The sequence below is a fragment of the Notechis scutatus genome, chromosome 5 (genome assembly GCF_049901735.1).
Source record: "Notechis scutatus isolate UNSWTSFEM ecotype Mainland chromosome 5, rNotScu1.2, whole genome shotgun sequence".
In the NCBI taxonomy this organism is placed as follows: Eukaryota; Metazoa; Chordata; class Lepidosauria; order Squamata; family Elapidae; genus Notechis; species Notechis scutatus.
Genome location: NC_142013.1, coordinates 109,282,597 through 109,309,461, shown reverse-complemented (window position 1 = coordinate 109,309,461; position 26,865 = coordinate 109,282,597). Strand labels below are relative to the sequence as shown.

General features: G+C 39.5%; 1 protein-coding gene across 1 annotated transcript in view; it reads right to left on the bottom strand.

Annotated features, from left to right (window-relative positions):
* Positions 1–26,865, bottom strand: part of DIAPH3 (diaphanous related formin 3) — a 107,913-nt gene that overhangs the window by 38,856 nt on the left and 42,192 nt on the right. Inside the window, exons 21-27 of the mRNA XM_087967442.1 lie at positions 24,470–24,709; positions 21,996–22,125; positions 19,595–19,718; positions 13,630–13,795; positions 12,091–12,226; positions 6,871–6,966; positions 5,827–5,886 (exon numbers count right to left, since the gene is read on the bottom strand). Coding sequence (XP_087823568.1) covers positions 5,827–5,886; positions 6,871–6,966; positions 12,091–12,226; positions 13,630–13,795; positions 19,595–19,718; positions 21,996–22,125; positions 24,470–24,709 — 952 coding nt within the window. The remainder of the gene's footprint in view (positions 1–5,826; positions 5,887–6,870; positions 6,967–12,090; positions 12,227–13,629; positions 13,796–19,594; positions 19,719–21,995; positions 22,126–24,469; positions 24,710–26,865) is intronic.

Genomic DNA, 26,865 nt, shown 5'->3' with positions numbered 1-26,865 from the left:
AGAGATAGGTAGGTAGGTAGATACATATAGACAGGCAGACAAAAAGATGTAGGGAGAGATAGAGATAGGTAGAAAGATAGAAGATAGATAGATAGATAGATAGATAGATAGATAGATAGATAGATAGATAGATAGATAGATAAACAGACAGACAGCCAAATCTTGTTAGGAAATGAGCACCTTACTGCAATTTCTAACAGACTGTAGAAAGGGTAATTATAAGTACAGGGACATCCCTCCATTTAGAGATTCAAGGCAGTTAATAACCATATTACATGAATTATCCATCTGCGCTACCCACTCCGTTACAGGCACCCTTTACGGCAAAGCATCGGTTGGTTTATATATTTTTTTCTAAAACAAGGGCTGCTGAAAGGACCATCTGATACATTTCACAATCTTCCATTCAAATTGATGGACAATTTACAGCCAAATGCACCTCTTTCATGCATCGGTGACCCTTTCGCCTGCTGTATTTATTTATTTATTTATTTTAAAAAAGAACCTATTAAAAGGACATTAGTCTAGAGTAAACCACTTTCTGTTTAGACCTGGAGGGAGTAGGGAGCAGAGAGAAATGTACGGCCTTCCAACTGTTGAACTACAACTAGCATTTTTCCCACCCATCTTTAAAATGAAAAGATTGTCTTAGGTATACTCAGGTTATAGTAACAGAAAAAGTTCCGGGGTGGGGGGGAAGCATTTTTTTTTAAAAAAAAAACATCTCATTTGCACACTTCCCACTTCAAGAATATGAAAATTTATATAAGCATAATACACTAAGAGGAAAACCGATTCACTAATAAATGGACTACGCAACCCAAAGCTGTCGTGTGAAGTGGTTTTTCAAATTCAGATTCTGCAGATATGAAAGAGAGTAGTTAATGTTCAAGGCGCAGACCTTTCTGCTTTATTTGACACATGTAAAATAAATGAGCGAATAAAGTGACACTCAGCAAGGCTTAGAAATAAATGCCATTTTTCCTCTTTCTGTTGGCACAGCTCTTATCAACCTTATTTTATTGGACTTTGTTTGATAACTCTTTTCAGGGCGAAAATAGTGGAATGTACAATTGTTCTTTTAAATAAATAAATAAGGCAGGCTTTCGTAGCCCAGGAAATTTGGTAAACCAATTATCATCAAGTCAGTGGAAAATTATGCACCTTCCTTTTCCACAGAACTGTGAAGATGCAATTATTAACTTCAAGGCCAGAAATTCACAGAGGAAGAGCTTTGTGAATATTCCAGGGGACAAAAAAGATATGCTATATGCACGCTTGTATAGATTAAATTTCAAGGTTTTTTTGATCGAGCTGAATTCTTACCTATCATCTGATTTAACAAGAGGTACTAAATCTGGACTGTGAAACTTCGGGACAACTGCTAGGTGGCAGCAACAGGCTAAAAGTTAGAAGCCATAAAACTTCACAAAAATGCTGCCACCTGGTGACCAGCTGGAGGTTTGCAGCCCAACTCTAAGAATTCTTGTTTTATCTATCTATGAATCATTAACGTTATAAAAACCTACATGGTAGCAATAAGCAGCTTAGGCCTGGCTTTCAATTGTGTGCCTCAATCTGAGGTAACCAGCCTCAGAATAACACATTCAACTTCTCTTGCTACTGAGGCCAATTGTATTACATATTATCCTGATTGATTGATTGATTGATTGATTGATTGCTGCACAAAAGTATTTAGAAATGTGGATAAGTTCCCGTGTATTTTTTTTTTATCTTGAGATGTTCAAATTATCCTCGCAGTTGCCCTCGGATTTCACCGCGGGGAGGAGCTGTACCTAGGAATAAAAGGGCCATTATGATTGTTCATTGGATGGCGTGAAATGGGGTTAACTCAGGAGATTCATTGGCGGTGTCCCAATTTCAACCAGGGCCTAGCAAACAGGGAAACGGTTCAGCTTTGAAAGCTGGGTGTAAGCTGGATTGATTAGTTAGGAAGCTATTGCTAAAGGCAGCACGAGTCGTAATCTGTCCCAGGAGCTCTCTCACGCAGTCATTTTCTCTGCCCTGTGAGACTCGACTGGAAATCCCTTAATGCACTATGCCCTTCATTTATTTTTTTGTGCTATTGGACATTTGAGAGCATTTTAGAATGCTACTTTCCCAACAGCTGCCCGATGATGGATTGGACTGAATTAAATACGTTTTTATTTCCCCCCCCCCCCTCCTCTCCTCCTGCGAGATGAACAGGAAAAGACTACCATCTACAGTGCAACTGCGAAAGTGGAAATGAGTCATTTGGTTAAATCTGCAAAATAATAGGGAATATTACTGAGTCATCCAAGTTTATAATTCAACACCTGGATTTCACTTAAGCAAATCTGCAAATAAAGAACTAGCCCATTATTCAGGACCAAACTGATTTTAGCCTAGCAGTGTCAATCATCATTTTAGCCATTTTCTCTATCCACTGCAGGATGAAGAAAGCCTCTTGCGCATGTTTCCAATCAATTGCTTAGCAGTATAAAATTAGTTTTTCAGTATCAATAGAGCTGTTATAATTTAGGTAATATAGACTAGGGTGAAAAAAGATAGTTTTAAAAAACAACAACACAAAGTTACTATCTTTTTTTCTCCCTGGACTATGTTACCTAAATTATAACAGCTCTGTTGATACTCAAAAATAAATGTTATACTGCTTATATATTTTACAAGGATTTTTTAAACTCAACTCTGCACAATTTTGTATTTAAGATGACATAAACGGAGAACATATAAGTATTTGTAATTTATAAATAGTTTTTAAAAACCACAAAATTATTATTTATAAATTACAAATGCTTATATGTTCTCCGTTTACGTCATCTTAGATACAAAATCGCACAGAGTTGACTTTACAAAAAATCCTTGTAAAATATACCAGAGGTATAAAATTACTTCTTGCATATCAATAGAGCTGTTATAATTTAGGTAACATAGAGCAGGGTGGGGAAAAAAAGATAGTAACTTTGCGCTGTTTTTTTTTTTTTTTTAAACTATTTATAAATTACAAATGCTGATATGTACTCAGTTTATTTCATCTTAGGTACAAAATCATGCACAGAGTTTGAAAAAAAAAATCCTTGTAAAATATACTGGCAATCTTCACATTAAAAGAAACCAATATAAAACAAACACACTCTTTTATTCTGATTTCCAGAGGGGGGGGAAATTGCTGTATCTGTTTTCCGAATTTTGAGTGGTTGGCCCCCTCTAGTGTTAGAATTAGCAGAACAATGCATGAGGGTGTGGGGGCAGTGTTAAGTGTGAGAAATAAACTAGGAGAAACTATGGCTTAAATCATGGAAACTGTAGAACTCACGGAAAGGATAAGCCTTTATATAGACACATACAGCTAGGAGATTAGTACTGAATTTATAACAGGTTTCATGATCAGAGATGCACTGATCTGGAAAACAACCTGCTGGAAAAATCTGAATTAGCCTAAATAATTAGACTTTCAGCTTCCTTTCACTACTCTTTCAACTCATTACCTTCATGTTAAATGGCAATGTTGCCTAAAATTCGTATTGATGCTAGCCCCTCATATTTTTATATGTCGTGAGACATATAAAACATACAATTAGTGAAAATAAGTACTAACATACAATTAGTGAAAATAAGTACTAGACAAGTACTAAATAATCACCACAGTTTATAGCAGGTAGATTCCTGGTTTGTTAAAAACTGCTGTCTATTTGCTAAAATGAATAAGGTTCCTAGAATTATTAAAGACGGGGGTCCAGGAACCCGCCTTCTTCTCTTCAAGATGAGAAGTCACATCTATGTCATCTTACCTTAATATTACCTCCCCTTGTTTCCCTGAAAATACGACCTACCCTGAAAGTAAGCCCTAGCTTGATTTTTGCACATGCGCCCAATATAAGCCCTACCTCCCAAAATGACGCCCTAATTAAGATCCCGCCCACTCCAGAGTGGACGGGTAAAAATCAAGCTAGGGTGGAAATGGGAGAGTGGAGCTGCCCTACTACGTGTAGCTGATAACAAAGCTCTGGATCGATCCAGAGCTGTGTTATCAGCTGCAGAGGCCTTCAGGAAAGCCTTGCCGGGCTCAGAAGAAGTTCCTGAAGGCATCTGACAGCAAAAAGGAAGCCAGGGGGCAATGCACGCAAGGGAGGTTAGTCAGTGGATGACATCCCCTGAAAATAAGACCCGGTGCCTTTTTTTGGTGGCCCCCCAAAAAAGTATAAGACAGGGTCTTATTTTCAGGGAAACACGGTATATAAACATGTAATTTCAGGGTCCCGGGGCAATGTGTTTTCCAAACTCTTCCTGAAAAATCCATAGATTAAAATGTGAGTCCATATGGCCGTGTGGCAGTATATAAACAGAAGCCGATAAATAAACTTTCTCCATGCAAACCACGTATTTTATCCATGTGCTGCAGGGCTTCTCCATTGTTGACTAAAATACATTCTATACTTTGAGGTGGGGTTGAAAGAAAAAACACCGTAAACAATGTGCAAGAAATGCAAAGATCCCCTTTTATCCCTTGCTTTACTTTCTTCTACATAAAGCAGAAAAGGAAGAAAGCTGCTATTCAGATATATTCGCTTAAAGAATTTGCTTTCATAAGATAGGGTCCTTAAGCTATCAAACACTCATGAGAGCAAATGGAACACCAGTAACCAGAAATAGTATATCTCTGATTACCGCTGGCTATAAACCATTGTTTGCCTGGCTTGTGACTAGTCAGAAAGATGTTGGTTGATTATGGTTAATACATGGAAGTAGATGATTCTTATTCTGAGCCACGTGAGGGAATGTATATGTTCCTTACAGACTACATTTCCAAGATTTTAACCAAAAGGAATCCCAGCAATGTACAGTATATTTCGGCTTGTCTTATTTATTCTTAACTTTGATTCTTAACTTCACTTTGACTTCATTCCAAAACAAATGAACTGTAATTTAAAAACATGAAGACATTGGGGTCAACTTGCATTGAGTGGTGCGATGGTCTAAAGGTGGAGCTCTCACCTCACAATCAGGAAGCTGTGAGTTCGATCCTAGGTAGAGGCAGATATTTCTCTCTCTGGGCACAATGAATAAAACTCCGCGTTGGCGACAGTAAGGACATCTGGTCAATAAACACTCGGCTTCATTCAGTTGCCCAGACTCCACCCCACAAAGGATTATGGGGTCATTAAAACTTGATGGTGATTGGGATCAACTTGCATAAAACATTGTTCAAAATAATTTAGATATACATTTCCTTAAGTTATAGAAGGAACAGTGTACGTATGTGCAAACAATACATACAAGTCTTCCATGACAGGGTGGACTTCCAAGAAGTCAACTGATGAAGCACTGATGGGATGCACATTTGATTTATCTTCAATGAGGTCTATGTGAGATCATGGAATATATAGTGATCTAAATGCAACACCTAGCTGCATTTATAATTTATGCACGTGTACATTGTTATATGTTTAAACTTTTGAAATTGATAACTGAAGAATGGAACAAAACACTAGTTTAAAGTAACACACCGTATTGCCTCATCTAACAGGTTAAGAAAGTCCGTTGATCAATTGTGTCCATTTTCTTGTTCTTGTGTCAAGAATGCACATCCATTTATCTATTTTGATAAAATCGCAATGCTTCAGAAATGAAATACCCAAATTAAGAGTGTTCCTGTGGAAATCAACGTGTATTTTAGAAAGAGAGAGCATGGAAGTGGGACAACTGAAGTCTCGTGGCTTTATTATACTAATCTAGACAGAGCCAAACCAAGCAAGATCATAGCTGCTGACGGACGTACAAATCAGTAGAAACAAGGATAAGAAAATGTGATTTATGAATTACCGTGGTTACAAGGTTTCAAAACAGGTGCCGCACAAGTAGAGCTGAAATTCTGGGGTTCATCTGCAGATTAAAAAAAAAAAAAAGATAAATAAAACTACAGATTTCCAAAGTTGTTGGTTTTTTTAAAAAAAATTAAACCGCCATCAGAAATTTTCTAACTTTTACAGTTGTTATTATTAATTTTAATCCAAAGGGATCCATGATCCCATAGAATTATCCTGTCAATAAATAAATCTACAGGACCTCTGGGACAAAAGTACAGAGCAGAACAGAAGGAAAAATTGGGTTGAAGAATGCTGATTTAGAAAGCAAGGCTGATATTTCTCTTACTCAGGATTACACTTGTTCGCTCTGGCCATACAGGATTGGACAGTAAAGGTGACACTTTCATAGGTTCAGTGAGGGGTGTCAAACTCGCATCACAGCGTCGTCACATGATGCATCAGAACTTTTCCCCCCTTCGCTAAACCAGGCATGGGAATGGCCGGAGTGTGACGCATCCGGCCTGCAAGTTTGACAGCCCTACTCTACACGGAGCGGTCTCTAGACAATTTTCAGAAAAGGAAAAAAAAAATTCCTACGGCAAGCCATCTATGTATGGAACTTGTCCCACATAATTTCATTTAATTATTTCGTTATCTTTAAAGGCTGTTTTATGTTCTCATTACCAAAAAAAAAAAAAAAAAGATTTCTGATTCTATCTAAAAACATATGTAACAGTTTAAACCCCAAACCTATTTCTTTGTTCAACCTCGTTATGCTTTAAATCAATGTTTCTAGTCATTTCTGGTTGCATCCTCTTCCCATTAGGAGTTTGAAGAATCTCATTTTTTATGGTCTCACTTGTAAAACTTTTACAACTTCGCTTGTAAAAAAACATTGTTTAGGCAGACATCCCTGCTACATTTGCCTTTGTGAGATCAAATGTATAAAAAAAAACAACGCTCCGAAGCAATTTCGGCCTGCACTTTTCCACTAATGGGTGGGTTATTTTTATAGTGGGCTCGCCTACTTTAAGAGAGAGAGGGAGGGAAAATTATTTACCTTTAAACCTGGGTGTTCGTTTTCTTCGATCGCGGAAAGCTGCCCCTGACTGCAGAGCCTCCAGCAAACTATCCATCACTCCTGTCTCATCCCTCTCTGTGAAGAGAAATGGAGGGAATTCCTTGTTTTCTGGGTAACCACAATAATGTCAAAGTAATTACAAAGAGGGATACAGGGAACACTCCAGCAATAAAAACCCTGACAGTTCCAAATTCGGAGAAACCTTTAATTTACTCATCAATCAAATTTTCAAGAGGTGAGCTTGGAGATTTTTTTTTAGCCTGCAGCCGATTCAACTTAGTTTGATTAAGTTCACAAACGCTGTGTCCTAAAAGGAGATGCAACGGGAATTTTAAGCATAACGCGACTTTGTACTCACACTGTTGCTTTCTTCTAAAGCTCTGGATGAAAACCAGAGATCCTCAATCGTGCAGAAATTCTCTTGCAAGAAATTTATCGGCGAGGCTACAATCTGAAGTGCCGACATTCATTCTTTGCGAAAGCTGCATTAAGCTATTCTCCTTCTGCTTTCTTTTAATGGATAAAAAGAGTGGATGGATCTCTAGTGCTTCCACTCTAGACCTGTAAATTATTCCGCTGAACTTTTATATTCTTTTTTTTTTTTCTTCCTAAAGTAACATTGCAATGAAAAGGAAAATTCTCCCCAAGATTGCTAGACACCAAGCAATCATTTCTCTTATAGTGCTAGAGGATCTTATAAAGCCTCAAGAGCAGCTGAAAAACTATGTGCATATAATACCCCCTTGACAATAATTTCCATCTGTAACCGGAGTAATTTTTTAAAAATTTTTTGCATGTATATACGTCGCTTGTTAAATAATTGAAGAATCTCTTTGGTTTCTTAAACATAATACTAATACTTCTGTGTCGGAAGCACCAAAGTGCTTCCATGGCGAAATAATTTGCTGGTGATATCACTGTTGCTTGGTGGATGGAGGCTCCTTTCACATCCCTGTGAATTTGCCCACCGAAGTGGTATTCATTAATCTACTTGTTGTCACCCGCTTTCGAACCGTTGGTTTGGTGGGAGCTGAAGCATGTGATGGGAACTCAACCTGTCCCGCGGCAACAACAGGTTTTGAACAGGAGGTTGCCAATTGTCAAACCAGTGTTCTAACCTCAGGAGCTACTGCGCTACATATATATGCAGGTCTTGGCGTGTTCGGGTCATTTCCCATGTAACATTGAGAGTATCTTGGTGACGTTTCGACGAGGTCCCACTCGCCATCTTCAGGCTGGTGCTTTCGGCTTCGTGCCAGTGCAAGCAGTGTGTGATCGGTGCTGCCGTCTCTCTATAAATACTGGTGGGGAGGTTGGCTGTGCTGTCATTTCTTGATTGGTTGATGGAGTTGATGTTTGCAGAAATGACAAACACAGCCAGGCCTGACACACAAGATTAAAAAGAACCCAATACACAAGCCTGAGGATGGCAGATGAGATTCTGCCGAAACGTCACCATAATAAAAGCACAAATATTAAGACGTGGGAAAATACCCAAAGAAACCTAAATACCATACATATAAATGCCCTTCGTGGGTATTTATATGTATGGTATTCAGCTTTGTTCGGGTATTTTCCCATGTCATTATAGTTGTGCTTTTAAAGTTATAGCGACGTTTCGGCAGAATCTCATCTGCCATCATCAGAAGCCAGATGAACATTATACAGAAGTCTGATGATGGCGGATGAGATTCTGCCGAAATGTTGCTACAACTTTAAAAGCACAACTATAATGACGTGGGAAAATACCTGAACAAAGCTGACTACCATACATGTAAGTACCCGCGAAAACTTAAGAAAACAAACATACATACATACATACATACAAGTATGTATGTATGTATGTATGTATGTATGTATGTATGTATGTAACTTTAGTTTTAATCAAAAGGAGTTGAAAGTAGAATAAGATGAATACAAGGTTAAATGCTTCAGCCATTTATGTACTGAAATATAAATGTTATAACTGGAGTTTTTTGGCTTAGCGATACCTGTGACTTACTCAGAGAAAGAGAAACAGTCTGGGAATTTATTTATTATTAAATTTATTGGCCACCCACCTTACCACAGGATAACCCAGGGGTAAGGTAAGAATTATATGATATTTGCTTTTCTTCAGCAAGGATTGGGTAGAAGTCAACAAGTTTAGTTTGAAATCTGGAGCACCAGAGAGGTGTCAGAAAATACAAGTATTCGTAGTTAATCTAAAACTGTACCACTGAGCAGAAGTCTGCCAGCTGTCAAGACCTTCTGGTAGCTGATTTGCAACACTGAGACACGGCAAAAGAATTTCGAACTTTTAAAACTCCTGACTTAAAAAATAGTGAATGAGGTTTCTAATTGCTTTCTGAGCCTAATTCAAAGTTCTTCTTGGGGTGAAGAAAGCCAGACACGACTGAGGCTCAAATTGTCTGCAGGACTGTCTACTCCATTACCTTAAATTCTCTACCTGTCTGCTTTGGAAGCCATATTAGTACCAGAAGCTTCCACATTGCCACATTCCTATGCCTGGGAAAGTACAAGGTGGGAGGGATTTTTAGAGTGTTGGTAGTTAGACATAATAGCTTTCTTCTTTTCGGTCAAGGTCATGTTATTCCTGCACCTGGAGGAGGAGTGATTGAAAGGATATCTCAAGTTGGGACGGTTGGTGATTGGACCATGGCTTTGACTTTGACTTTTGAATTACTAAGAAAATGTGGAACTCTCAGATTTGGGTTTTCCCAGATGTGCCAGTATAACTACTCTAATAAAAGGAAACTTTGAGAAAATGCCTGTCTGCAAGTTTTTAATTGGAGTTGGGTTTTTCTTGAACCCTGACACCACCTTTCAAGAGGACATCATTTGCAGATGCCAGCCCTTAGGCTGATGAACACCGAGAGCAAAGTTCTGCTTTTTCCACTGATCAATTCCACTTCACTGTGGAATTGATTGCCTGGGGGCAGTTCAGGTGGCACCTTAAACCTTGTTCGTTGCCTCAGGCCATCGATGTGATGATTTTGTTTTCTATTTGTTATCCTTTTCCTTGTCGTTGCATTCCAGTTTTATTGTAAGAGCCAATGGAAGGGTAGGTTAATGAACAGATAATTCTGGATACAAGAAATCAACGAAAGGCAGGACACTTGTATTGGTTTAAATAATTAGTAGTGTAGGAAATTAGCACCCACCCCTCTCCTAGAGAAATATTTTTTCCTAAAGAGAAGCAGAAACTCAGAGAGGCAGAAACTCACCCCCCACCACCACCTTTGTCAATAGGCCATTAAGATCTAGGGCAGGCTATTCTACATAACAAAGATCTACTCCAGGTAGAGCCATAATAGGAATTGCCCAAAGCCCTTTCATTGCATCATCATCCAGCAAGACTCAACCAAGCCTGGGACTCAGGACATCCTACACAGTTGCCCCTGCGTGGCCTCATGGGAGTCTGACAACCAATCAGAATACAAGCTCAAATTCAAACCCCAACAGAGGGCATAAAACCAAAGGGCTCTCAGCATTTCTACCCTTTTTCACTCAGGAGCTCCAAGCCATGTGGTCCTGTCCACCATTAAAATAATCTTTCCAACGTTGTAGCCATGTTTCCAGTGTCTTTCTTCCTCACTTGGAACTGAACCCAGAAGGACACTTCTTCCAACAGTAGGTATCATAACAAATTAAGAGTTTACTTTTATTCAAGCCAGATCTAAATTGTGTAGCTTTGTCATTCGTCACCAGTACTCTATATCTCATCTGGAAACAACCTGACAGCTGGCATTTCCTTGCCAATTACCCCCATGCACACTTGAAGTTCGTAATGACTTTACTCCAAATCAGGAGAACTGTCCTGTTGACATCCTCAGGCTGCATTAAAAATTGAGCGTTATTGATACGGGAAATGATTTCTGGAGTCAAAAAGAAAAAAAAGAAAACCAAACTTTTTATAGTTATGCATTATCACCGGGAAACTCTCCCGGGCAAGCCCTACGGAAGCTGAATAATCTAGAGCCCTAGGATACAATTTCTCCAGGCAATACAGCTGCTTTATATCATCCACACACACACACCCCAACTCCCAAAAAAGCAAAAATATGTGTGACTATCCATTTGCAGATAGGAGAATAAGAAATAACATTCAGAATGTTAACTACAATGGTGGAGTTGTAGTGGAGGGGAAGAAAGAAAGAAAGAAAGAAAGAAAGAAAGAAAGAAAGAAAGAAAGAAAGAAAGAAAGAAAGAAAGAAAGAAAGAAAGAAAGAAAGAAAGAAAGAAAGAAAGAAAGAAAGAAAGAAAGAAAGAAAGAAAGAAAGAAAGAAAGAGGGAGGGAGGGAGGGAGGGAGGGAGGGAGGGAGGGAGGGAGGGAGGGGAGGAAGGAAGGAAGGAAGGAAGGAAGGAAGGAAGGACAAATACTTCTTAGCACCCTAACATTATTGCAGAAGCCAAGAGGCACTTGTGACATTAACACAATCACAGTGTGCTACTGATTTTGCAACCTATTATTTTTCTCCCTAACGGTGCATTTTTAAAAGATCTTGTTATGAGAGCCATCAAGCAGCCTACATCGACAATCAGCATAGAAAGCTGAACTTTATGTCAGGCTATAAACCTTATTAGATTTGGAGAATTCCAACAGGCGTCAGGGAGGAATCTTAAACCAGCTCTAGGTGTTCATCTATTGAGATGAGATCCTGATAGATAGCGTTGTCTTGTTCCATCTTTTGACAGGTTTTTTTTTCCCCCTTTTCCGATCCTTGCGTTATGCGGTTCAAAGCGCTGTTTGACAGTGTCCATGCAGATTGTCGGGTTTTTCAGTTACTCCTACCCACATCTGCTCTTCGTTGTTAGTTTTGGGCCACTTCACTTTCTCCTTGAGAGCAAGCCAGCACAAAGGAAGACATTAATCAGAAGGAAAGAGGAATCGGCGCCTTCAAAAGAAACCAATTTTGCAATCCGCTTTCTAGTTATGAGCGTGATGAGATGCTATGGATTGTTTCTTGCCGGGAGCGAGAAAGAGTTAACTGTGGGTGCACGTCCTCACTTATTAAATTGGCATTTGTATAAAAGTGGTTACAATTTGAGGATGAACGAAATACGAAAAGAATATGGAGGGGATCAATCAGACTTAAATGCAGCAGGGAATTTTAAGTAAACCAGTTGTTCTGCCTTAGCAAACCCAAAGTTGCTCTCAATGCCATCTGGAAATAATCAGGTTGCTGACTATGTTACCTGTTTTAATGCCTAGCAGGTGCTTTTTCTTCTGTTGTTTTTCTAGTTTTTCTTTTTCTGCTTTCTCTTGAGCCATTCTAGCACGCCTCTGCTTTTCTTCCATTTCTTTCCTTCTCATATTGTCTTTTGCTGCTTGCTAGAGAAAAAAAAAATCATTATCGAATATTAAGATTTGTTTTTTTAAGATTTCACAACAGAACAATGACATATTTTTACTTGGTTCAGACAAACGCAGTTGGCTTAAAACTTAAGGGGTGTCATCCACGAGGATCAAAGGACCAGATCTTCTCAATTGATCTGCTTCCTGGACTAGCACGCCTTCTGACATTAGACTGACCCACAACCTGTAGCTGTTTTGGAAAACCATTAAAAGGAGGCTATGTTCTGTTGTGCAAAACTAGCACACATTTATTCCAACTTCAAATCCCCATTTGGTCAGAAAGTTCACCAGAGGCCCTTAGATGACTTGGTCTCCTGGCCTGTTTTTTGTACTGATGGAGAATGATGATGGTGTGAACAAAGCTTCACATTTAGCTCATACGTTTCTGAAGGAAAAAGGATTTTGGTGTTAACAGCTCAACAATTGAACAATAAGCTGAACAGGTCAATCACATTTTCTTCCAGCGAACCCAACTCCCATGCTTCCAGAAGACAACAATGATAAAACCAGTGTGATGTTGCCATCAGGAAAGCTATAGAAGAATGCCTGCATAATCTTCAAGACTTGAGTACAGCTTGGGGTGAGGTCTATGACAATTCTTGCCACAGCCAACTTGTTCCAGGAAAACCCGCCATGGCCAAACCGCTGTGGGCCAATTTACCATGGGCCAAAAGTTACACTAATACCAAAGAAATAGTGGCCTAGATTCATTAAAGGAAGGATGCAAAACAAGGGACAGAACAAAATGGGAATGACAAAAATTAAAATCATCTTCATCATCTCCTTTTAATAACTCCATAATCCCTAACGGGGTGGAATCTGGGCAAGTGAACGGAGCTGAGTGTTTACTGCTGGATGCCTTTCCTATCAGCAATGCGGAGTTATATTCAGCAGATATATTCTCAACGTGCCCAGAGAGAAACGTATCTACCTAGGATTGAACTCTTAGCCCGATTGTGAGGCAAGAGCTCCATCTCTCGGCCACTGCACCACTCACAAAAAATTTAATTTTTTTTTTAAAATTATTTTAAGTAATTAAATTGAATTGTTAAATTGTCGCATGGCAGGTTATCCTGCAGTATGTTGGCCACAGAAAGTTTCCCCACAGTGTGTTGACTGCAGCAAATGGTCCCATTCCCCTTGGGGTGGAACAGAGCAGAAATCTTAACGAAGACAAAACACAAGAGGACAAAAAGAAATGCAAATAAAGCGTAGATTGACTAGATTAACAGGATCACTCGCTAAATACCCAATTGATTAGAATTAAATACTATTCGAGGGCAAAGATGAGGAATAAAACCAATCAAGGATAATAACAGAAGGACTTTTGACCCCTGCTATTTCTGAGCAGCATCTCGCTTTGTTTATTTGTGCCTTACCATGAACATCGCTTTGAAGTTGCTCAAGTCGGTGAGGAATTCTTCTACCGAGACTTTCTTTAAATCAATGGCATAATATTCCATAACATCCCGGTACAGATTTTCCATGCTTTTGTGTATGGTAGAAAGTTGCTTGAACTGCTCTTTTGCTTGGACGAGAAAGCTGTGCTAGGCTTGTTAAAGTTATATTCAGACTAAAGCGGTATTACAATAAACCAACACGGAGATTTTTCAAAAGCTTTGCTAAGAATATTCACAAAGTACTAAAATGGGCAGTGCTGGAGAAACAGAGTATAACACATAACTTCCACCCCCTCCCCAATAGCATTCCTCTCATGATAGACGTATGTTTAATATCTTTTAGAAAGGATTTCTCATGGGAAACGAATGCGATCAGCGATTAGGCATTCCAGCAACTTATTAAGGGCTGTATAAAAATTATGGGGGAAAATTATTTTGATACTAAAGTTATCCAAATACGATTCTTTACTATAATGCTTGTGGTTACATTTCTACTAAATTGTTCTGACCCAAACCTGGTTACAAGAGAGTAAACACAAGACAAAAGTAACAGCACCACCTTTTCCCGTTTCATTTACGAATCCTGTTTCTTCACAGATAAAAGGCTGCTTCCAACTAATTAGGCTCCGACAAGAAAGAGCCTTGCCAAGTTTTTGCAAGGTTGCCAAGAACAACAGATAAAAGTTCCTAAACAATAAATCAAAGAGTCTCCAAACACCAACACAGATATTCTAACGTCCACCAGGCTCAAGTATCAAACTTCTTTCTCAGCTGGCTTTTATCTCTTAAGGGAGGGGCCATTACCTTGCAGCCTTACTCCCAAGTCGCCCGTGCTGCTGCAGCTGCTCTTTCCTTCGAGCAGCCCTGCACGCATACTGGGCACAGGCTCCTCGGGCACCTCTTCATCACTGCTGCCAGCCTCCACAATCTCCAAAGGCAGCGTTCCACTCCCCGATAGTCCTGGCCCCATCCCTGCATCACGCGCAGGCCCCTCATCTGAGTCCTCGCTCTCCAAGACCTCAGCCGTCCGCACCTGCTGCCAGCGAACCACAACATAAATATTATAATCCATATCTATCTAGTGCAGCGGGGAGATTTTGTTGTATGTACGTCATTAAAAATATATATATATTACAAGCTTTAACCAGTAAAGTGGTTTTTTTTAAAAAAAAAAGGAGCGTCAAAATAGATCATTGCAAATAAACAGACTGTGCCACAATCCATCAAGCATCTTAAATCTCACTATGGGTCCCCTGCCTTGACGCTAAAACTCAAAACATTTCAACATTACTGGTCTGATAAAAGGTCTTATCGGAAAGTAGGAAATCTTCACAGAATGATTGATTGTCTAGGGAATGCTGCTAGAAGGGACAGAGTAAGATTTTGATGAAGTATTGCGTGAATCATTTGTCCCAGATAAACTTGCCCAGATGCATGTATTTTCATGCCAACTGCTGTCAATTTTTGTCAAAGCCAGGCGATGTTTTATTGAAGTTCAAAATTCTGGGAAAGGTTTTAAATAAACAATTAGGGAGGAAAAAAAGCCAAGCATGCAAATAATTCCATTGTAAAGTCCTTACTCGTGTATCTATTTACTCGTTGCAAGTGTTTAATACGTTTTTCCTATGCAACATTTTAGAAGACTTTTCGGTACCAAATCGTTGCATCGAATTTACCAAGTTTATGATTGCATAAAACACTTTTATTTATTTTTTTTCAATTGTAGCACTGTAGGTTTTCTTGTCTCTGCAAAATGGCATTAAAAATAAAATGGATAAAATAAAATAAAAAATTGTTTAAGGTTGTTTGGCTTTATTTTTATATTTCAGCTCCCGATTCCCCAGCATTTACAAATTCTACATTAAATATCAAGCTAAGAAATCAAGGAAAGGACTAGCTGTTAATGATGCAATGTTTCTAAATTTTCACTAAATATAAATCTTCATTCTGAGATCATTTATTACGGCAAGTCTTGCTGGCAATTGGGTGCCCTTGTATTATAGAAATCTCTCTTACACACACACACATACACACTAATCATCATCATCATCACCTTCAAATGGAGGAAGTGGAGATAGGCCTCAAGATTAATCCTTACTACCGTGTTTCTCATATAATAAGGCCGGGTCTTATTTTTTTTTGAGCCCCCCCAAAATGGCTAGGCTGTCTTTTCGGGGGTGACTTAATTTCCCCCCCCTTTACATCTTTGGGCGGGTGGGCAGCGACGGCTTGGATGTTGACCTCAGCGTTGGTGGGGCACTTCGTATCGGGGTCAACGCAGGCAGCACCATATCCGGGTGTGCAACAAAAGTACTTCCTAACGGCAAGCCTCCCCCCCATTTCACATGTTTTAATATAGGCCTTAATTTGGGGGGGAGGGGCTTAATTTCATTTCATGCCTATAAAACATGCTGGGACTTCCTATTGGGGGAGGCCGTATTGTTGGAGAAACAGGGTAGTAATTAGGGTCCAGTTAGTTAATCATAGCTCTCCTATAGCCTCTCCCCATTTTTCTGTAGAACAGAGATTTCATTTCTTCCATCTCTCCCCCCCTTTTCCTCTATTATTAGGTAGAAAGGAGGAGAATTCATGTGGACATAGTCATGTGTTTCTAAGTATGAGACTGGTTTATGTGTCTAGGAAAGAAGGGTTGAGAATATGCAATAAATCCTAAGGAAAAGCAAGTGAAATATAACATAACAATGTACCATTCTGGTCATAAAATCAATATTCAATTAAAAATGGATTTGCTATATTTAAAAAGGCCCTTCCAAATACGAAACAAGACATGCAGGCCAAAGAAAAGATAATGAGGAGCATTAAAGTATTACGTTGTTGGGGGATTTTTTGGCTTTAAATTGCTTTGTAAATCATATGTGCACGTTTAAGGGTAACTTCATAAATGCTTCTCAAATCATTCATCTTACTTACTGTTTAAATCCAGCATTAGATAGCAGAAGAGGTACATAAAGATTGAGAGCCCTTGTGATGGCTCTGATTTTTGCCACCCAGGTACGACGACTTTTATCACCCAAATATGGTAAGGCAATATTTGAGGGGCTGTCATAGAGGAGAGGGGGGTCGAGCTATTCTCCAAAACACCTGAGGGCAGGACAAGAAGCAATGGGTGGACGCTAGTTCAAAAGAGATCCAACCAGAATTGCTGTTGGTGAGAAAAATTAATCAATGGATCGGCTTGTCTCCAGAAGGTGTGGATGCTCCATCACTGCAGGTTTTCAAGATATTGGACAGCCATTTGCCCGAAATTGTATGGGGGTCTTGAGCAGAGGGTTGGATTAGAAGACCTCCAAGGTTCCTTCCAACTCTGCTATTCTGTTATGCTCTGATGTCACTCAGATTTCCTTCAACGTTATGTTTGCATGGAACTAATGGTTGATTTCTCCAACATGTCCATCTAGAGCAGGGGTATCAAAACACAAGGCCCACTGGCTGAATCCTGCCAGTGATGTGGTCGGATCTGGCCCGTGGGGCCATCTTGGAAATTGTAAGAGGTCGGCCAGCGTGGCTTCAGCCCGGTCTACTCAATGCAAACAGGAAACATGTTTGGGGAATGGCGTCAAACTGGCCACACCCATCCAGTCGGCCAAGGCCCCATCCCACCTGAGGTCAATCACAGCCCTGATGCAGCCCTCAATGAAATTGCGTTTGACATCCCTGATCTAGAGTAAACCAAATGGTTTACAGCAGAGCTGTAACAGGCTTGCAAAAACCTAGAACACCATTAGATGGCAAGTAGAAAGCACCCAGAACCTCTTTGATACCATCTGCTGGTCTTGCAAATCTAGGTGTAAGTTAAATACAACAGTTTGTGACAGTAAGGTCTTAACTGGGTTGCGTGTAGAATCAAAGCTTAGGCTGTATGAAGAGCATTCACAAATGCTCTTGTGATAGTGGTTTGTTTTTGTTTTACTTGACTGGTTCAAAAAACCAAACTATTCTATTTTCCAACCATAACAAGTCGCTAGACAGCTTCTTCAAGCTATGTGGGATCATCCAACATTTGCATCAAATACACCGTTTTTTCCTGTACACATTTTTTTTAATTAGCAAGCACACAGACATTACTAGCAACGGATGTAATTCCACTGTTCCCCAATTATTCTCTGTCTACAGGGAATGTTAACAGCAGGCTATTACATTTTAACAGTGTTTAAAGATCAAACCATCTGTTTAAGTGTCGTGTGTAGATTTAGCTTAGAGTACTTATGCATTTATGTGAAAATTCCAATAACGTTTTGCTTTGTAAGCTTACAATGTATGCATGACTCTGTTGTCTGCGTTACAGAAAGATCTCACATTAAGAAATATTTCCTAATACTTCATCTTGGAACGAAGTACTGTCAACAGCTTGCAATATTACCAGTTTTCCAAGGAGGGAATTGGCCATCGTATAGAACTGTCTCTTTAAAAGGAAACAAAGAACATTTCTCATTCTGTTCCATGGAGTTAGAAAGACTAATTTTCACTTTAAACTCATAACCTCTACAAATTAGAAACGGAAGAATCGTTAAGCCTTGTTGACTGCTGGGGGCGGGAAGACCTTCATTGTGGTGCTTTTAGGCAAAATTGTTTTAAAATGTGAACAGGGAAACACATAAAGAAATAAGGGGAGACTAGTATATAGTTACTTCAAGCTGTTTAGCTCTCATAGGCTAGCTATACCCTTCTGGGGTTTGAACCCAGGTCACTTACATATTAGGCAGATGTATTAACCTCTAGGCCATGGGCTCTCCTTGTTTTGCTGGCTGTACCGGAGGAAGATTAAGTGTTTTTCAGGGCAACCTGGTCTACCCAAATATGGTAAATTCTGGATTGGGGCTGAAAGGCAAAAGAGGAAGCAGTATGCTCCATCCCATATTTGGGTAGACCAGGTTGCCCTGATAGACCAGTCTCAAAACACTTATTCTGGTACCCTAATTTTCTAAACCACAATCAATATAACTGGAAGAGCGTGCATGATTGGGATGGATGGATGGGAGGGGAGGAGGGAGGGATGATTTACTTTTTATACAATTGCATTAAACAATTGTATTAAACAAAGTTTCTAGAGAGACCAGAAGAAGCTTCTATGCTACACCAGAGGTGGTATTCAGCAGGTTCTGACCAGTTCTGGAGTTCTGGATAGTGGAAATTTTGAGTAGTTTGGAGAGCCGGCCAATCCCACCTGACTGGCCCCGCCCCCATCTCTTCTCTGCCTCCCGGGTCCCAGCTGATTGGCTGGGTCTTCTTTGGTTGCCCTGCACAGGAGAACGGAGCTGGAAAGCAGGTTAGTGGATGGGGAGAAAAAGGGAATTTTACAGTATCCTTCCCCTAGAGTAGGGTGGGAATGGAGATTTTGCAGTAATCTTTCCCTGCCACACCCACCAAGCCAAGCCACATCCACCAAGCCATGCCCACAGAACCGGTAGTAAAAAAAAATTTGAATCTCACCACTGTGCTACACCCTCTTGTAAAAGCAACCTCAGTTTTTACTAGTCACAGACCAATAGTAACGAGATGCTCAGACTAAAGGAGGACCTAGATCATTAGCATAATTATTTTGTTACTTACTGAAAATGATGGGAAAAAGAAGCGTTTAGGAGCCAGATGATGGATATTTGGTAGCCCTTCATGGAGGTGGACCAACCCCCCCAAAAAAGACATTTTATCTGCTTTACCTATGTCAATTCAGGCTTTTCCTTCCACATAGAGGGACACAGGACTTCCTTTATAGGTAAGAAGCAAAACCAAAACAATACATATTAAAGAAACCTAGCAGAAGGACGATTATAGGATAGTATATATCATGCAATAAATTATTTTAAATACTCTTCAAAAGCTTAGGGAAATTAATCAAATGGAATATAAGTTATGCAAATACATTTAAAATACATTCTGAAAACAAAGCGCATCAGTGATTTAACAACAGCAACAAAAGGATATGGACATTTTTGTCACAAATTTGTCATGGGGGTCTTCGGGTTGAGGAAAAGTCTCCAAATCCTTCCCAAGTTGTTTGATCTGCCCTTCCATCTGTTTGAGGCACTTTTCCAAGCTCTCCACTGAAACTAAATGCATGGGACCACAGAGAGGCACTTTTAATTATTAATAATTTTTTTAAGGATGAGATACACAGCCTACTCCAGTTTCATAGCATAAACAAGTCACTTTAGTCAAAATAAGATAATGGATGCATTTACTATTTCAAGAAACCTTTTTCGTGGCCAATATAGGATTATAAGCATTCCTCGTGGAAATTACAAATTGAAAGATAGTAAGAATTCTATCCATGGAACTCATTTCAAAGGGAAAAAATATTTTCTAAAGAGGTCCTGGGTCTAAAAAATTATTTATAACTTGCAAATATATTATTATTATTTCCAGGACTTAAATATAACCAATAACATACATTTGGCCAGAGGTCTTGACTTCATGTACCCAATAATCTGATCTTATTCCCAGAACTATTTCAGATCTTACGGTTGACCTGCTAGTTCTAGTAACTTTTTCCCACATGGTTTTCCAGACGGTTGTGTCTGATCAATGTTCCTAAACATCTCATTCTTTGAGCATCAACAAATTAGAACTTCACACTTCCTTATCAAAAAATGTCTTATATCCTGAGCTCTCCTGTAGTACCACTATCTCTTTCAAGGGGATCAACCCATGAGACCAAATGGCAATGTCCATGAGATGCCTGCAACTGTAAATAGAGTTAAGAATGTTCAATTAAAGAAACCAATCAGAATGAATATAGAAAACTCCTAACATTGATATGCAGACCAGAAAACTTTCACCCAACACTAACATACTATTACATGCTTTTTTTTAAAAAAAGGAATCTAATCTCCAATTTTATTTGCACCAGGACACATACAAACAACAAAGAGCCCCTCAAAGTGTTTCTCAGCCCTGTGGCACTAATAACCATGGGACATCTAGGCTTGTTTGACTGCTTCGATAATCGCACGCTATTCCTTCTAAAGGTGCTTTTTTTCAAGAGGCAACTGGACTTTCTGGTTTTTCTTTAAAGACGTTTCCCTTCTCATCCAAGAAGCTTCTTCAGCTCTGACTGGATGGTGGGGAATGGAAGGATTTACACTCCTTGCAGACAGCTGGTCATTTGCATTCATACTGAGAGTCGTTGAGGCCACTTGGAGGTCTGTCTGTGTCCTCAGGGTCACCTGAGTGGTGCAAATGAGCCTGGAGCCTTCTTGGAACTATTGAAAGGGCTATGTTGTAGATTGAAGATAGATGATGTTGTATCCCCCCCCCCCCTCAGTTGAGAGGGCTGTTCAATTTTGACATAGATGGCCTCTTTGACCCCTCTTTCAAACCAGCTGTCCTCTCTGTCCAAAATGCAGACTTTGCTATCTTCAAAAGAGTGGCCTTTTGTCTTTTAAATGGAGCTGGACTGCTGAAACTAGCCTTGATTTGGGTTTGTTCTCCTATGTGGTTTCCTGTGTTTATGAAAATCCAGTTACCTCTTGAAAAGGCACCTTTGGGACAATCATGACCTGGATGACTGAGAATCTCCATAGACACTATTCCTTCTACTTACAGGCATTAAGGAGCCTCTGTGGTGCAGTGGTTAGAGTACAGCACTGCAAGCTACTTCTGCACCCAGCTGCCTACAATTTGGCAGTTCAAATCCCACCAGGCTCAAGGCTTCCATCCTTCCGAGGTGGGTAAAATGAGGACCCAGATTGTTGGGGGCAAGATGCTGACTCAGTAAAACTGCTTAGAGCGGGCTGAAAAGCCCTGTAAAGCGGTATATAAATCTAAGGGCTATAGCTATTATCATTCAGCTGCTTTCTTTCTGAATGAAAAGCTGAGATAGAAAAACTTCATGATTGGACAACAGCACAAAAATAATGTGTCTGCAAAGACTTTCTTGGATACGACAAAGGAAGAGGAGTAGAACAAATGCAAGGTTTTTTTTTAAAGGCATGAAGATAGGTGAAATCAGATTTAATTTCCTAAAACTTTTTTTTTTTTTTTTTTTTTGCTCTGGCCTTGTAATGATTAACCTTTTATTTCAAAGGCATGCATGGAAGCCATGGAAAATATTTTAATTCCCCAGTTTGCTGCTTTTTGTATGGTAACACTCTTGTACTCAGGATGGTGTGATCTGAAACATAATCACTTTTCCCCCGCTCTCTATTCCCTGCTAATTTAAGATAAGGGAAAGTCATCTTGAACAAAATAGAAATAACTGTGAATGGAAATTCATGACTGCGGGCATTAATGCATGCTGCAAAGTTAAAAATTCTCCATTCGGAAATCATTCAATGTGGCCAGAGAGTTTAACAAAACAAAACATAAATATCAGTTTTAATACAGACCTCTGCTTGCTTTGTCTAAGTGCTGCAAGTCTTCAAGAAAACTCAAAACATTCGGGTATTTTTCTTCACAGACTTCAGCCAAGAAGTGAAGCAGTGTTATCGTCTGATCAGCTGATTTGGTATCCTTTAACTAGGCAACAATAAATACATCGCTAAAAGAATTAATATAGTTCCGTTTCATCTTATTACGTCTAACTTGGCATTAGATGTAATACTGAACTTAGACCGACAAGTTTAAACGTGACTTGGGATACAAAAGGGTCTTAGAATGGAGATGGCCTGATAAGCTATAAGTGTCTCTGACTTCTATCAGGAAAGAAAAGAGGTTGCACATTGAGAGATAAATTATGACATCTAACTTTAAAATTCAGCTGTGAGGATGATATTAAGGTATCCATCATAACTTGACCCAAAAGGCACATATCCAGCTAGTGGCATACCATCAAGGGAATCAGAGTAGACAATATCACATGTGCCATCTTAAATACAACATGCACACACATATACACATTGTGGAGGCTATTCTATCGGGCAGGTGTATTTCAAATTTCCCTCAAAATACTTGGAGCTTTAGAAATCTTAAGCTTTCAGACAGGGACTAGGGGTGACATGAGAGCAGTCTTCCAATAATATCTGAGGGGCTGCCACAAAGAAGAGGGAGTCAATCTATTCTCTGAGTCCAAAGCACCTGAGGGCAGGACAAGAAGCAGTGGATGAAAACAAATCAAGGAAAGAAGCAACTTAGAACTAAGGAGCAATTTCCTGACAGTTAGAATAATCAACCAGTGGAACAGCTTGCCTCCAGAAGTTGTGAATGCTCCAACACTGGAAGTTTTTAAGAAGAGATTGGACAACCATTTGTCTGAAATAGTATAAGGTTTCTGCAGGGGGAACGGTGGGGGGGGCGGTTTGGGCTAGAAGACGTCCAAAGTCTCTTCCAACTATTCTATTCTGTTCTATTCCATTCCAATCCAATTCTACTCTACACTACGCTACTCTATTCATATCTTCCTTACACCAATCCATCATTTTCTATCTTCTGAAGCCATTCTTGATTCCAGTATACCAGTTCATCCATTATCTTTTCTTCTTTTAGCATCTCACTTCTCGCCTTTGGAGGATCTTACCAACTCCCTATCTACAGGTTAACTACTGCTTTCTCCTTCTTCCTCTTTCTCTTTTTCCATTTGGTCTTCCTTCATAGGTTGCCTTGTGATTTGGTCCTCATTCAATCTCCCTACATAATCAAAGTCACCTCAACATGCTTCTTTTCTACTGGCCATTCACTCCTGCATTCAATCCACATTTACTTAGCATCTATTCATTCTTGACCCTACCTGTTATTGATAATACACACTTATGCAGTAGCCCATCTATTCTGCATTTTGACTAACACCACTTTCTTGTGACCAACCAAAATTCTACAAAGTGGGCGTATGTGCATGTTTATCTACAGTTGTGTTCCGTTTTGTGACAGTCATTGCTCACAAATAATCGCATGGACTAGCATTTCTGGCTTTTTAAAACTTCTCCGTTTCCCCAACCTTAGTAAATGCTGTCTAGTTTTCCCCTACCCCACATATTTGCTCTAGATAGGCACAGCATTTTTTAAATCAAAGAAAATGAGCATTTTCTAAAACCGCATTCATTCTGCTTCACTGGATGAGAAACACAAAAATTAATTGATTTCATGTGCAAACTATGTTGCGGTTGGTAGACAGAACAGATATTTACATCTACTTTATTGGGGGGGAAAGAATATCGGCAAATTTACATACTTATAATTATTTTACTGGCAAAGGAAAAAAGATAAACAGCACCAGCGAAACATCAAGAGTTGGAAGGGACCTTGGAGGTCTTCTAGTCCAACCCCCTGCTTAGGCAGGAAATCATACACCACTTCAGACAAATGGTTACCCAATCTCTTTTTTAAAATTTCCAGTGGTGGAACATTTACAACTTTTGGAGGCAAGTTGATCCACTGATTAAATGTTATAACTATCAGGAAATTTCTCAGTTCTAGGTTGCTTCTCTCCTTGATTAGTTTTCATCCATTGCTTCTTATCCTGCCCTCAGGTACTTTGGCGAATAGCTCGACTCCCTCTTCTTAGTGGCAGCCCCTGAGATATGGGAACACAGCTATCATGTCTCTCCTAGTCCTTCTTTTCATTAAACTAGACATCCCCAGTTCCTGCAACCGTTCTTCATATATTTTAGCCTCCAGTCCTCTAATCATCTTTGTTGTTCTTCTCTGCACTATTTCTACAGTCTCAACATCTTTCTTACACCGTGGCAACCAAAACTGGACGCCATATTCCATGGGTGGCCTTACCAAGGCCTTATAAATTGGTATCAACACTTAACATGATCTTGATTCTATCTCTCTGTTTATGCAGCCTAGAACTGTGTTGGCTTTTGGGGCAGGTTTGACTGAAGCACCTGATTCCACCCACATAGACTATTGAAATACTTACTTTACATAAGGAGCAGAGGTTGTACCCAAATGTCTGTGCATTGCGCGATCCGGCGTTCATGTAGTTTCCCATTAACAGGACCAGTTCCAGCAGCTGACTGAAGCTTCGGCTCTCCTTGATCTCTTCACAGGCAGTGCTGACAGCCATGATTTCGGGCTTGAGGTTATTCATTTGCTCCTCAAACTGCAGCTTAAAAAGAATGGCGCCCAACCGGGGTCGCAGTCTCGTTACGCTGCTCATCTGGTTGAAAAGAGAAGAAGACCTGCCTTACACTTCACGATTTTGTACCATCTCGAGATAAGATGCGACCGTTCTCGATAGATCTGGAGACTGGATGGTGTGAATGTTGTGAAGGAAAGACTCCCTTCCCCTCCAGGTAAGTTGTTAAACATTGCAGTTGATGGAGCTATTGTTGGACTGCAAATAAATGCCGCGAAAGGAACAGGGAGATACTAATGAGAAGTAGCTCTTTTCAATGCGTAAACCAGCCGTTTTCAGCTATAGGGGGTGGTGCTCATCTCCATTACAAAGCTGAAGAGCCAGCGCTGTCTGAAGACATCTCCATGGTCATGTGGCCAGCATGATTGAACGCCGAAGGCGCACGGAACACTGTTACCTTCCCACCAAAGTGGTCCCTATTTTTCTACTTGCATTTTTACATGCTTTTGAACTGCTAGGTTGGCAGAAGCTGGGACAAATAACGGGAGCTCACTCTGTTACATGGGGTTTGGGATTCGAACCGTCGACCTGCCGACCTTTCTTAATTAAACAGTGTGTTGTCTGGATACAAATATTTTTAGGAAATAATAATCAAGGTGTTTACAACAGTGTTCATTACATTGGTATTAGTTCAATAATAATAATAATAATAATAATAATAATAATAATAATAATAATAATAATAATAATAATAATAATTAATAATAATAATTAATAATAATAATAATAATAATAATAATAATAATAATAATAATAATAATAATAATCCTTGCTTATCTATTTTAAACAAACTTCCCTCGTATCATTAGTCCTTTTGTTATATCTACATGATTCTAAGGTCTGTTTTTATTGGCTAACCATTGATAAAATTAGCCCCATGTCAAAAAATATTCAGTTTCTTCCTTTTCCTTAATTGTAAGTGTTAGTCTATCCATTTCTGCACATTCTAATATTTTTAACATGGAAATACTCTTAAGCATTGAAACCTGACAGGAGACCAGCCCAAGGAGAAATATCTTGCAGGCTTCTCTATGGATAAGTACACCTGTTTCAACATCTAACCTCAAGACGATGCTATAGGGCAGTGACGGCTAACCTTTTCATTGTCGTGTGCTGAAAGTATGCACGCCTACACACCTGCACCCATAATACAATGCCCACGCAACCCCCCTGCCCCAGGGCAACCCTCCCACCTCTGCGCCCCGCTGCCTGCGCATGCACATCTCCCGCCTGCACGTCCCTCCCTACGCATGCACAGCAGATACCTGACAATCAGCTGGCTGGCGGGGGGCACTCCGCATGCGTGGTGGATTAGTTCCGGGCGATGTCTTGTGTGCCAGCAGAAACGGCTCTGCGTGCCACTTCCGACACGCCTGCCATAGGTTCGCCATCATGGCTATAGGGCATTGCATGCTACAACAACCAGACACAAGGACAGTTTTCCCACCCATGCCACTACTTTGCTAAACAACTAATTCCCACAACACTGTCAAAGTATCTAGTAAGTTTGTATTACTATTCTTCTTCTTATCTTTCCTATTAACTATCTCCTTATCTTCTTAGGACTCTAATTTTGTTGCTTGTATCTTACAATTTTATATTGTTGTATTGAGTAGCCTAGTATAATTTATGTCGATCACTTATTTAGTATCCTATGACTTATCATGAAGTATTGTATCATATGATTTATGATGAATGTATTTTTATGATGACTTTGATCATGATTTATCACTTGTTGCTTGTATGTACTCTGACAGCTTTTGTACTGGAGATAAATTCCTTATGTGTCCAATCACACTTAGCCAATAAAGAATTCTCTTCTGTTCTGTTCTAGCCTATGTTTTGTGAGTGGGTCCATAAAGTAGGTTTTAAAAAAAAGGCAAACAGTTTTTATTTTTATTTTTTCATTTTTATTTAACTTCTCAGTGATCTACAACCCATGTCAAAAAGCCTATTAACCATTATTACAATCTTATTAGGTTTACAGGCTGACTTTTATAGATTATAGATTTTACTCTCATGGGAATTTTATAGTAAATACATTTTATGACTATGCATGTATTAATCAGATATTAAACATCTCCTAGGTATCTTATAGTAAGTTAGTTTTATGTTACAATCATCTAACATAGCTGTTGTAGGCTTTTTCTGTGTTACAGAAATATGTTATCCCTTTG